The sequence below is a fragment of the Poecilia mexicana genome, unplaced genomic scaffold (genome assembly GCF_051168715.1).
Source record: "Poecilia mexicana isolate PSO_F unplaced genomic scaffold, ASM5116871v1 scaffold_23, whole genome shotgun sequence".
Lineage (NCBI taxonomy): Eukaryota > Metazoa > Chordata > Actinopteri > Cyprinodontiformes > Poeciliidae > Poecilia > Poecilia mexicana.
Window position 1 is genome coordinate 10,429,345 of NW_028263392.1, and position 13,619 is coordinate 10,442,963.

At 41.5% G+C, this 13,619-nt stretch overlaps 1 protein-coding gene across 6 annotated transcripts in view; it reads right to left on the reverse strand.

Annotated features, from left to right (window-relative positions):
- Window positions 1-981: 981 nt before the first annotated feature.
- Window positions 982-13,619, reverse strand: part of atp2b1a (ATPase plasma membrane Ca2+ transporting 1a) — a 103,185-nt gene continuing 90,547 nt past the window's right edge. For 4 of the 6 annotated variants that reach the window (XM_088003476.1, XM_088003475.1, XM_088003477.1 and 1 more), the window contains 13 exons: window positions 13,376-13,590; window positions 12,964-13,206; window positions 12,608-12,849; window positions 11,950-12,187; window positions 10,549-10,728; window positions 10,372-10,459; window positions 10,174-10,280; window positions 9,879-10,070; window positions 8,892-9,105; window positions 8,601-8,812; window positions 8,399-8,506; window positions 7,559-7,747; window positions 982-3,450 (listed from right to left, as the gene is read on the reverse strand). In XM_088003476.1, coding sequence (XP_087859602.1) covers window positions 3,073-3,450; window positions 7,559-7,747; window positions 8,399-8,506; window positions 8,601-8,812; window positions 8,892-9,105; window positions 9,879-10,070; window positions 10,174-10,280; window positions 10,372-10,459; window positions 10,549-10,728; window positions 11,950-12,187; window positions 12,608-12,849; window positions 12,964-13,206; window positions 13,376-13,590 — 2,606 coding nt within the window. In that variant the 3' untranslated portion in view covers window positions 982-3,072. Of the gene's footprint in view, window positions 3,451-6,556; window positions 6,997-7,558; window positions 7,748-8,398; window positions 8,507-8,600; window positions 8,813-8,891; window positions 9,106-9,878; window positions 10,071-10,173; window positions 10,281-10,371; window positions 10,460-10,548; window positions 10,729-11,949; window positions 12,188-12,607; window positions 12,850-12,963; window positions 13,207-13,375; window positions 13,591-13,619 lie in introns of those variants that run through there. The other 2 variants (XM_088003479.1, XM_088003478.1) reach the window with 2 other exon arrangements.

The following is a 13,619-nucleotide window of genomic DNA, read 5'->3' on the forward strand; positions in this document are numbered from 1 at the left end:
CTTACTTCTAGAAAATGAAGGACAAGAGCAGTTCACTTGCATGTATTTAATTACTGTATGTCTTAAAACAGTGTTTCTCAACCCTGGTCCTCAGCGCCCCCCTGCTCTGCATGTTTCAGATGTGCCTCTATTCCAGAACAGCTGATTCAAATGATTGCATGACCATCAAGTGCTGCAGAAGCCTGTTAATCACCCCGAGATACAATTCAGGTGTGTGGCTGAAGGGAAATACCTAAAACATGCAGGACAGGGGGGAAGTGAGGACCAGGGTTGAGAAACGCTGTCTTAAAACATGAGAAAATAAGAACAGAATGGCCATTTTTTTCCCACATGCATCCGTTCGAAATAAACTGTAAAAATTAATTTCTTAAACCAATAGGGAAATAAAATATATCCCAAATCATACAAGTGTGGTAAGCTGTGCCTGTTTTATATCTGGTTTTACATTAGACAAATACAAAATGCTATTAAAATATTTTAATATGTAAAACCATTTCAACATATTACATTTATTTAAAAAATGCTGCTCTATTTTTATCCAACATTTACCAGTATGCTTGATATATTGACTTGCTCAAAATAATCAGTTATGGCAATTGTGACGCCTAAAGAAAGAAATGACATCTTCTGTTATGTTGGGTGTATTATTGAATGTTCTGTTCAGACTGAGGTTTCAAAAGGTGAAGTCAATTTGTACTTTCAGAAGTGGGGTCGTTTCAAAGTGCAGCACTAAACTAGATGCGCAATTTATTAGCCTGAAGATGAGAAATCGATAAAATAGCAGAATTATCCGTTAGTATGTGAAAATAGATGGGGGAAAAAAAAAACACCTACCTTTGACCACCTACCTTTCCAAGTGTTGGGATCTACATAATGTCACGATATGTATGGAAAATGTGGAATCAGAACTCGCTTAAAAGAAGCAGAACTCCTGGACATCAGCAAACCATTACACATGCTAAATAAAATAAAGTAAGGCCATTGTCCAGTGACAACTTTTATTGAAAACTATAAACACAGTACAGCATGTATAAAGTACCCTGTGCAGATAGATACCAGTGTATGCCTAGTATTTCTTCTTGAAAAATGCACATGTCCAATCTTTAGCGTTTCCAGTACATCAGGTTTCAAAACTATTTTACAAACAAACCAAATGCAGAAACATTTAATATGAGTGAAATGAGTCTTATGGACAGGCTTAAGAAGAAAACACAAACAGAATTTATTTTTTAAAAAGCAGAAAAAGTACTTAAATTTTCTGTAGAGTATAATCTTAAAGTGGATGAACTGATATTTTCTTTTTGCCCGACAACAATTTGCTCCCTAAATACACAACGATTTTTATGGATTTCTTTTTTTTTTTATGCCTGAGTAAATGTATGTCAGTATTGCACATTGGCAGGGCGCTAATGGTTTGCTTATAAAAAAATAAAATAAAATAAAAAAAATTAAAAAAAATGAAATGAAATGACCAGGATCCATATTTATCAAGCATCCAAAGGGAGGACATTTTTCCTACCCCACCCAAAACATTTGAAATGAAGGTGTAGGTTTTAGTTTTTGGTCCTGCTTTTAGCTGTAGAAACAAGAGTGAGTTTCCTGAAAGTGGTGAACGATGGGATCAGGATCATTTAAATCACTGTTGTAGCCAAGGCACATTCATATTTAGTCGGAATGACCGTATCACTGAAAAACTGACTCGGCGGCGAAGCGCCTAAGTTGAACTAAAGTGATTACAAAGCTGGGTTGTTGGGTTTTTTTTTAAGCGTTAAATTAAACTATGATTTAACCGCTTCGCTAAAGGATGCAACTGTGACTACAAAGATTTAAACTTCGCAGCTCCACAGATCTAAAAGGAAAACCTCTAGAAGCTGAAAGCGGACGCAGGAGGTCTGAGTTCGTGTTTTCCTCCCGACTCCCAGCTGGATTCTGAGTGAGATGCTTGTTAAGTATAGGCCCAGACGGCTTCTAAAAAAAAAAAATAAAATCCCTTTTAAAAGTCATGAACACGTGGAAATTCTCAAAACACACCAAAATGAATGGAAAAGAGAATCCAGAACGTTTTGTGCACATGAAAACTATCAAAGAAATGGAAGAATATTTATAGTGATGTCAGTGGAGAGAGGCCGTCATCGTCTTCCCAGCTGAGTCTCCTGTGAAAACACCCCGTGACCCCTTGAACCTCTTTTTCTATACAAGCCTTTATGTTCATCGGTTTGGCTAGAAGGTTCTATATCGACAAATATATAACAAAACTTGCAGGCAAAAATAGTTAAGTTTCAATAGAAACACCCTTTTTTTCCTGAAAATACAGCAGTATCTGAAATAATCCTCTTAATAATGTTTTTACTGTCCCAGTTTTCTGAATTATACATCAGGAAGCTCTTTTGCCTACAAACAGAAAAAAAAAAATAACTATCTACAAACTTTGTAAACAGACCTGTTTTTTTTTTTTTTTCCCAAAAACATAAATAACTCAATATTAACAGCCAATAAAGCAGAAATAGGTTTTGAATGAGAAGGGCCAAAGAAATAAATATACAACACCCTTCAGATAAAGAGAAGTCAACAGTTCTTTCAGAATCTTACAAGCCCTGATCCTCACGGCCAGAGGAGGACCGCACCTTCTCAATTCAAATAACAGCAATAATATTAGAGTAATAAAAACAGGTCACTTTCAATCTGAGTTTATTTATCCCCCCCTGCTTGCTTGGGGGGAGGGGGAGGGGGGAATAAAAAAAAAAAATTACCAAGGAGGGTGCAACGAAGACCGAGTTCCTGGTGCTGCAGCAGGGTATTAACAAGAACCAACAGAGAAAAACTAAAGACAAAAAAAAAAAAAAAAGAGAGAGCGGGAGGGAGAGAGAGAGAGAGAAATCAAAGAATCCACACCAAGCCGTACATTCCGACGAATGTTTGCTGTTCTTTCAGTTCAGCCCAAGCCAAGCTCACACAAGACTCCACTCTCTGTCCAGACCTCTGTTCTCTCCTCTGCCAGTGTTCGGCCGTTTGAGCGGAGCTTTTTGGTGGCAGGGTGAGAAAACGGGTGCAGCCGTGTGGAGCTGGGTCAGATCAAAGGGAGGTCTCAAGGCTGTGTAGCGGGCTCCCTGGGGCTGACGGGGTTCCTGATTTGGGGCCCTCCGGGAAGAGGTGGTTGCCGCTTTCGACGGCGTTATTGTTCTGGTTTTGGGTGGGGGCGGCGGGCGGGTTGTTGTCGTCGGGCAAGGGTGAGGGCGGGGGTGGGGAGGCATTGGGCAGACTGGCAGAGTTGCGCTTGGTGGGGGCGTCGTCCTCCGCGTCCGTGTCGTCGATGAGGGGGATGTGGGGCTCCGAGTCCTCTATCCGGAACTCGGGGTGGGTCATGAAGTTGTGGATCGACGTCCGCGACTCGGGCTTCTCCAGCCCCTCATAGAGGGAGATGGAGTTGCGGAATGCCTTCACCACTCGGATCTGGAGGAAGGGACAAGAAGAGGCACGTCTTTAGTCGCGCTGCGTACCGACGCAGACTCAAGTCAACACCTGGACCAACGCCCCGGGTTAAAACACACTCCGAACGGAAGGTTTTAATGTCTCGGTAATAAGGTGAGTTTTAGAGGCTTTGGAAACCAAATCTGTGAAGGAGGAGTATCTCAGAAAACGTGCACGTGAAATTTCAAAGACTGGTTGTTCTCACTCAATGTTAGGGAAAGAACTTCTGAATGTTAGTTCATTTAAATTAAGGTAAGATTCAGTGAAAACTTTATGTCCATCTGTTTTACTCGTGTTTCTTTACGGTCAGTTTACAGCAGACACCTTTATTTTTTCACAATTACTTTTAAAAAAAAAAAAATAGATTAACTGGTGATTTGTAGTGTCTAAATTTTACCTTGCCGAGTTAGTCGTAAAAATGAGAACTCCAATCATTTCTCCAATCGGTAAACGGACCACATGTAAGTGCTAACTTGTGCCGACAACCTTCTTCTGTGCGGAAGTTGCTACTGAAAGTAAAAGCTACTGATTCTACCTGTTGTGAAACCTGATGCATTTGGGAAGTTTGGCTGCTTCCTAGAAATCTCTGAAGCAAGATATATTCTCCAAGGAATACTTACAGTTCACTGCTGGTGTTGCCATTGGTGGTAATATCCAAAGTAAGATGCTAAAGGCGTCAGCCTCTCAATGATGTCGTCTTTATATTAAAATAATGGTAACACTTATTGAGCTGTAGAGCTGTGCAATGCCATATTTTCTCAATGTAAGGTGCCCTCTGCTGGCGATCTAAATGCAGTGACTAAAATGCAGCTTCAGATATCAAATATAACAGGATAAATTTCTATGCTTTGAGACATGCTGTAAATATATTTTTTGGGAGGCAAAGAGAGTAACTGAGATATTCTCTAACTGTATTAGTGGCATTTCTTCTTCTAAAAAAAAAGAAAAAAAACAACTAAACAGAGATAGGCTGAGATTTGAGAAAATCTGTTTCATTTTTACCATAAGGATTCCATCTGGAAGGCAGTTTAACGTTTACTATTAGAAAAAAAATGTTTGTGACTTTTGAAAAGAAATCTTAATCTGCTCAAATCAGGCAAATTCTCTTAGAGAAGTCATCGATGGTCAATGGCCGCTGCAGTAACATGTCAGAATGTGATCCATCTTCTTGCACAGAGACAACAAGCTGTGTGTTTTTAGATGTAGGTCAAATAACTCTGCAGCCTGGTCTTGTGGTGAGAAAACCTCAACTTTGTTGTGACCTCAACTTTGTTGTGATACGTGAGAAACTACAGCCCTGTAAAAGATTTTTCTAGAGCAAGACATGAATTTAATATAAAAATTCACCATCTAAAGATGGTTTGTTTTCTAAATTTACTATAGTGTTATTTTCAGAAATCTCTTGCTTGGAGGTTTGTTTCATTTGACCAGGAAAGGAGAGGACTGTTCATCATTGTTGGACATGCTTATTAAAGAGCAAAGAGTCAGACAGGAAGAGAGCTAAAGGACAGAGAGATAGAAAGAGAGATAGATGAAGAGTAGAGAGAAAGACAGAAGAGAGAAAAACAAGTGGTGGTCAGTTGTAGCTTATGTTTGTGGAGGGAAAACAAAGAAGCTGCAGCAGCCAAGCATGTCTACAAGCTCGTGTACAAGTCGAGAACAGCACAAAGAGGAGAAAACTCACAAACGAGACCAGAGACTTTGAACCCATGCAGAGCGCGGCGCTACCTTTATTTCAATGGCAGTAAACCTTTGAGTATAGCCCATGACACATTTCACAGTATCTAAGGAAGAATACGTGGGAAGTCAGTGGCGTTCAAAGATCACTTTGGCCAAACTTTGCCATACTGGACACATTCCATCACAAAAGTATTCACATAAAGGCAAAGAGAATATCTGTAAGGAAGAGTTTGGGAATAAAAATGTGGTTGATCTGATGGAGTTCCCCCTAAATCAATGGTGTGGGGGGAAAAAAAACTGTTAATGTTGAGGGTTACTGTTTTACATTCAACTGTGCGTGAATTCCCTGAGGATGCTTTTATGACATGTGCAAGATATTTAAACTCCACAGATGGTGAGAAGGTCTTCCTGGTTAGATCTGAAAGAGAAAAAGTCTAGGAGTCAGTGAGAGGAAAAGCCTTGCAAGGGCCTTTGGAAGTGGTGCCATCAAACAACAAAGATCCAGTTTCAACATAAAGAAGCAGATGAAAAGAGGCTGAAAGTCTATTCAAGTACATTGCTGTGAAAAAGTGCATCCCCCTTACAATTTTTTTTTTGACAAATTCTACATTTCTAATTAAAAAAAAAAAAAAAATCTTGACCTTCATCGGGTTGTTCAGGCTCAAAAACGGAATGTTGCCGAATTGAAGCAATTCTCAAGGTAATAAAGACTCATTGCCAGTTAATGCTGCCCAGGGTGGTACAAACACTTATTAGGTTTAGAAGGAAATTCAATTTCCAGATTCAGCCAATTTGGTTTAGACATTTTTTTTTCCCCCCTCTTAGGAAAACAGCGAAACAATTTCAAAAACAAACTCTCCATGTATTCTGCTTGATTTAGGTCGGACAAAAAAAAAAAAAAAAAAAAGAAGGGAGGGACAAATACAAATGCATCCCAAACAACAACAACAAACTTTATCCTAATAGCTTCATTTGACTGCAGGGTGGTACTGAACATTCATCTGACTTCAATCTTTTCCACAGCATCACCAGTCGGAAAGAAAGGGATCATTATTTAACCACTGACTGATTAGAAATCCACTGGAACTTGATCAGATTTCCAAAGTTTCCGTGTCATGGGTGTTCCTCTGTTTAGCTCGTGATCATGGGCATATACTCAAAACATTTACCCAACCAGGGACTAGAGAGCTGCGACAAAGACCCATGACTGCTACGAAGGCACAGAGCAGACTGAGGCAGCCGCAGACAAACCTGCTGAATTCTGGATATAATCTTTATAATAATAATAATTAAAAAAAAGATACACACAAACCCCACCCCCCCACCCCCGCCACCGTTCACCACCGGATAACAGTGAAAGGTTTCCATTTCTCAGACCCAAGCAGAAGCAGAACAGAAAACAGGATGACACAGATAAAAACACCTTGACGCTTGAAGCGACCTGGTTACAGAGGACATTTATATACGGCAGAGTTATCAAAGCAGTATGGAGGATGTAGATTGGTGTCATTTGGATTAAACGTAGGGGAACATTGGGGGGAAGCATGAGAGTGTAAAAGTTGAACATTAGGTAAGAAAAAGAGAGGAAGGGAAAGATGTTAGAAGAATAAAACAAAACAAAAAAGAAGAAGAAAAGTCTCATGCACTAAAGGAGAACACGCACTCACACCCCACAGTGGCAGAAGCGGAGTTGGCAGCAGTGGCAGTAGTGGTAGTAGTAGAAAAGGCTACATGTGTAGGGCTAGAAACATTGGTTACATCGTGCTGTTGTTGGCTGGAGTTGGAGGCCTGCCGCCTTAGAGCCCCCTGAAAGGAAGTTCCACTCTGGAACGCACTCACAACATCCATCTGCAAAGAATCAGAGAGCGTGACAGGAGAAAGCCCAGAGGGAAATAAAACAACACAGCCAGAGGAGAGGGAGGAGAGAAAGAAAAAATAAAAAATAAAGAAAAGGCAGCAGAAACCAGAGAATATATGTCACTTTGAAATTGGACTTGGATATAGTGAGAAAAGGAAGTGATCAGGTTTGAAGGCACTGATCAGAGGAAGCCTGTGATGCAAAAATCTGATCGGAATTTCACTCTTTTTCTCTCTGCGGAAGCCTTCCATCCATTCCAATGCGCACTGCTCCACTGTGATTTCCGTCCAAACTGATCAGGACCTCCCACAGTAGTCGAGCTTACAGCGAATGGACTCGGTTTCAGTCCGAAATAGGCGCAACAAAATTCGCGGAAGCTCAAAAGGCAGAAAAGAATTAAAAAGGAGGGATCTTTACTTTCTTTAAGAATGCAGAGAGAAGGAACGCGATGCAGATTTAAGCTGGAAGAGCAACAGAGTTAAATGGTTTATGGCTTATGATTCCCAAGGTGTGCGGGGTGTGTAACATGCAAGCAGATGTAACAATGACTACCTGAGTTTGGATCCGATTGAGGCCTCGAAACCAGAGGATCTGGCCTCGGCGCAGCTCCCGCTCGGCGTGGTCGATCTCATCCACGTCGTCCAACTCCTCCAGCTCGTATTCGGGGATTTCATCCTTCTGGGTGCCGTGACCTGCTGTTTTTAGAAATTTTAAGCGACTCGTGGGTATTGAGGAGATGATCTGGAAAAAAGAAAGTGGGGGGAAAAAAGAACATTTGGGAGTTGGTTTTATTCTTGATAAGATGGTTCTTTCGTACACGTGAAACATGCCGTAAAACCTAAAACGGGGGGGAAAAAAATGTAAAAAAAAAAAATGCTGCTGATAACACGGAGCAAAGTCAAACATTACATGAAAAGTAGAAGTGGAAAAAGTTTTTTTCCAATGAAAGCTTCTGCATAATGCAGGTGAAAGGCATCAGTCCGTGTAGAGGGATAAATAATTCACACGAAACATATCTGTAGTATGGAAAAAGCACCGTCAGCTGTTTGCAGACTCGCTGTTCAGACGGGCAGTTTCATGTTTAGTCAATTTTTACATCGTTAAAAAAATTAGGAAAATAAATTATGCTTGTGGTTGCAACATGAAAAATTGGAAATTTAGTAGCATTTTTGCCCTTTGATCATTTTTCCACTATGACTGCAAAGATAATTAATTGTTCTGATAGATCTTCTGAACCAATGAACACATTCAATGCTCCCCAATGTATCTTTATCATGTAACACATTTAATTAGACTGTAAAAACCATTCACATCCAGCAGGCTCAACACTAGGGGGCAGTGTAACAGCACATATGTTGCTAGAATGAAGGTGAAAGACGGCTATTGTCCTACCTGTCCCCAGAGCAAGGAACCAAAGCCTAAGAATGTGCACCACAGCCATTGGTCCAAGGACAGAGCCACACAGCTGAACGGTTTCCCTCCAATCTGCACTATAAGTATCTAGAAGAGCAGAATGAAAACAGAATTATTTTGCATGTACAAGTGGAGTTTCTTGTATGGAACAAAACCACAGAAGTCTACCGTCTGGTTTCACCTGAATGATAAATGTGCCGAGGACTATACTGCAGAAGATGGGGTTGTTGAAAACGCCCTCAAACACGTTCCGCTCCCCATGGATTTTGCGGGCGTTGATTTCGTTGAAAAGCTGCATCAAGACGAAGGTGTTGAAAACTATAGTGTAGTGTTCGGAGGGCGGGGCGTGGAGAGGGGCGTTTCTGCCGCTGTCGATGTTAAACAACTTCTCTCCTGCAAGATGGAAAAAAAAGGTTTTTTTAAAAAGGAACAAAAGGAATCTTACAAATGCAGAAGGAAAAGAGCTTCTTACCAACAAAAAGCAGCGTAAAGATGGTGGTTAGCTGGTACACGGCGTGACCCAGAATGTTCTTCATCATGGTGCGGGATATTAGAGGCTTGTTGCGGCCGTACGGCTTCCTCAGTAGCAAGGCTTCTGTTGGCGGCTCGGTGGCCAAAGCCAACGACGCGAATGTGTCCATAATCAGGTTCACCCACAACATCTGGACTGCTTTCAGGGGAGAATCCTAGCAGCAGAGAAGGAAGGGCAGAAACAGGAAGTCATCCTTATAGTTCATAACATGCAGTGTGTTTGGAAAGTGTTCACTGTACTTTTATTTTTCCCCCACATTTTATGCTAAAGCCTGATTCCAGATTGCATTATGTTTATCTCTTTCCCATTCTACAAACATACCCCATCATGACAACATGCAAAAAAAAAAAATTGCTTAAATGTTTTTAAAATAAAGAAAAAGAAAAAAAGATTCTCATAAGTATTTAATGCATTTACTTAATACTGTATTGAAGCTCAAAATTTAGCCATTTCCACTAATCATCCTACAGATGTTTCTACAGTGAAATGGAATACGTCTGTGGTGAATTCAGCTGATTGGCACCGATTTGGAAAGACACACACCTGCATATGTAAGGCCCCACAAAACTTCCAAAGTCGCAGCATTTCCATTAACCACAGAAATGTGAAAATTGAAATCGCAAAAATAAATTTTCTTAACGGAAACAGCGTTTTTGAAAAAACACGTTTTTCCTTAAAAAGTTTCTGTGCTAGGTGAAGTGGTTTTTGAAGATGACAGGAAGTAGTAGGAAGATGGTTGTTTTTTTCCAACTTCCACTGCGAAGGAAGAAGTGCCAAGCCGAATGAGATGGCTCTTGGACAAAGTCAATATTTGGAATCAAAGTGAATGGGAGAAAAGCCCAGACTGTGCTGTAAGCGAGATCTGAATCGAGTGGAACAGTGCAGAAAAACAATGGCCAGGCTGGTCTCATTAACAAAACGCTTTACCTGTGTGATGCAGGCTCCTGTAAACGCTACGATGACGGCCACGACGTTGACGGTCAGCTGGAACTGAAGGAACTTGGAGATGCTGTCGTAGACGTTCCGTCCCCACATGACGGCTTTAACGATGCTGGAAAAGTTGTCGTCGGTCAGAATGATGTCTGACGCTTCCTTCGCCACGTCTGTTCCGGCGATGCCCTGAAAACAGCAAGAGGGGGAAGATTTGTGTGTGTTTTTTTTATACGTTTACAGCTTGTTTATAAGGATAACATGAAAATGTTTAAAACAAAGAAATGCTCACCATTGCAAAGCCAACATCAGCTTTCTTCAAGGCAGGACCGTCATTCGTACCGTCGCCAGTCACTGCAACTACCTGCCTCTGCTCTGCTATTGTGCTGTCAATTATCCCTAAACAAAAGAAATGAACACCGTTCAAAACAAACAAGCCAAAAATGATAAAACCGTTTTAGATGCACTTATACATTTAAACCGCCACTACCTTTAACTAAGGTGTGTTTATCCGTGGGAGATGACCGAGCCAGAACTCTGAGTTTGGGCCAGATTTTGTCAATACGCTCTTGTTCAATCTGAGAAGGTGAAGAATAAAGTTTCAATACAATTTCTCAGCAGCTACTGGTGGAATTTCTGAAGCCAGAGTCGTTTATCATGGCCCCACCTCTCCTCTTTCGTTGCGTATTCTGCGGTTGAACTCTTTTCCATCCAGGCAGAGGAAATCATCTCCCGGATGTAAGATCCCACACTTGGAGGCGATGGCGCGCGCCGTGTTGATGTTGTCCCCGGTCACCATTCTCACCGTGATGCCAGCGCGCTGGCATTTCTTGATCGCGTCCGGGACCTGAAGGAGGCACACACGCACACAAAAAATGGAGCCGTTCAAGTCAGGAGGTTAAAAATCCCGACGATAAAACTGATATTGAATCCATCTTGGTCTACACATCTTGCATTATTTCCGATGATGCAAGATCATCGGAAATGATCTTAGTCAAAGACCTGACGAGCAAAAATATACAGAAAGCCAAGCACTTAAAGAGGCATTACAAAGTCCACATTAGTCTCTTTGCCTCACTCAGGGGAAACCGTTTTAAAAATCGCTGACCCTCATTTTCCTTTCTTAGAAAGCCTGAGCGGCCGGCAGAGGAAACCCCACCGAGCTGCCGGTTTGATTCCAACCAAGTCTTTGTCACATGGTCAAGTTGCAAAGCAGATCCTCTCTCCCATCATCACCTTTCCAAGACTATTCAGGCTGCAGACGAGGGATTGGGAAATATGCCAACATTTCAGCAGCATCAACACTTGCCTTTGCAACGGGCCAGATATGTTCAGAGCCTTACACACGTTTTCACACCCTTGAACTCTTTCAGGTTTTATTTTGTGTACAACTGAAGTGGAAGGGATATGATGTTTTCTAAACATAATTGCACTAGATGAGAATTTTACAAAAAATTATATACATTTTGCTTTTGAGATAAAAATAAAAACATGCCTATAAATAAGTTCTACCCAGAACTCAAGTGGCTTAGTTTCAGCTTCAAATTCTGTAAAAAAAAAAATCTTATTGGGCACCACTGCTATCCATTTATTAACCAGTTATCAAAAAAATAATCAGTAGATTAGCCCTTCACTGTATTGATGTTGTGCACAAATGGCTGATCTTTTCATGTTGATGCTAGAAAATGTTTTTAGCTGCTAATGAATCCTTTGCTACAAATGATCAAGCTTGCTCTAAGGTACCATTTGATGCATTTTAGGCAATAAAATGTCAATTTTCTTATTTAAAAATAAATTGTTTATTTGCACATTTTAATGTAATTATAATATTGCATCAAATGGATTTTATAAAAACTCTGCATAATGTGCCAATTTTTATATCCGATTAATCGTCAGAATAATCAATAGATTAATGATTAACTGAAATCTTTAGTTGCAGCCCTAAACTGCCCTTTTTCTGCTGTGCAAAAGAATCTCAGGTGGCTTTGACTCTGGACTTTAACTAGGCCATTATGACATTTTGCTTTGATCTCTAAGATTCTACTCTAGTGCCAGCACGCGTCATTACCTCTGGTCTCACAGGGTCCTCAATGCCCACCACGCAGATGCAGGTCAATCCGGTGAGAATGTCAGTTTCATTGTCCCAGTCAGGCTGACCCTCGGAGGTGGGAAAGTCTCTGTACGCCAGGCAGATGGTCCTGAGACCTTCCGAAGCCATCGGCTCGATGACTTTCTTTACCATGTCGTCCCTGTCCCGCGGGCGGAAGATCTTCGGCTCGCCATTCGCTGTCACGATTTTATAGCACCTGGAAAAAATCGAATAAAAACGGGGAATGAAACCATAAATGTAAGTAAAGTACGACAAGATGGGAATGTTGGGAGTTCAGATGTAACAGAAGTGATCCAGATTGCATAAAGATTAGAGGAAACAGAAAAGGCGACATTTCAGAAGTGTGCTGCAGTCATTTGGTGGAACACTAAGCCTTCTGTGGGTTAAAAAGGAGCCTGCTTGATTAAGAGGCTTACGGAGCTGTTACCGGCTCCTTTTCTCACTGCTTAGTTTAAGTAAAGGGTTTGGGTGTTACACACTTGAACTTCTTGGCTGCTTAAGCTATTACACATAATTTAGTGAAAAGTCTGGCCAACCGTGGCATTGAAACAACTTTCACATCAACAGAAAAACCTACAGGCCACATGGCCGACACCAGAAAAGAAAAAGGTTTTACTTTTTAAGGAGAATTTCCGAGGCTCCTTTGCTGAACATCCGAAAGCTGCCGTCTGCCATCTTTAGCACAGTGCTCATGGATTTCCGCACCGAGTTGAAGGTGTAGACCTTGTACAATTTCTCTTCGGGGATTTCAGCGCGGATGGCCTGATAGTCCCGCTTCAGGTCGTTAGAGAAACCGAGCAAGGCACACTCAGTTTTGTTGCCCACCTGACGGGGCAGACCCCCTTCTTTTTCTGGAGGCTAGGGAAAAGAAATACAAGAAACTACAAGTTATGTTTCGAGATCTAGTTACTCACACTATAATTCACAAATAGGGTACTTTTTTATTTCTTTTATTATTTTAAACACACCTACCAAGATATTAGTAGTGTAGGCGGAATTAACTGCTATGCCCAGGACCAGCATGTCTAGAACTGAGGTGGGGATGTCTTCCGGCTTAGGGATCTTCCTGAAGTGCTTTTCAGCAATGTAGGCCTGGACCACGGTCATTCTGTTCATGGTGAGAGTTCCAGTTTTGTCCGAGCAAATGGCTGTAGCGTTACCCATCGTCTCGCAAGCATCCAAATGTCTCACGAGGTTGTTGTCTGCCATCATTTTCTGTAAGAGGAAGGAGGAAAATCTTACGATCTCTGTCGGGAAACAAAGGCGATCACAGCACGGCTTAAAGGCATCAGCTAGCCGCGTCTCGACCGTCTGGCCTGCTTGCTTTAATAAGGTGTGTGTAAGCTGGTCAAGCACTGACTAAAGGTCACTTGGCAGAATTTACCTTGACGGAGTACGCTAGGGAGATAGTTACGGCAAGCGGCAGGCCTTCTGGAACAGCCACCACCAGAACGGTCACACCAATGATAAAGAATTTCACAAAAAACTGAATGTAAATGGGTGTGCAGTCCTTGACCCAAGGCAGGCCCTGGAACCAGAACGTGTCCACCACAAACAACACCACCAGGATGATGACTGTAATTGCCGACATAAGCAGCCCTGCGGAGAAATCAAAGCCCAATCACATG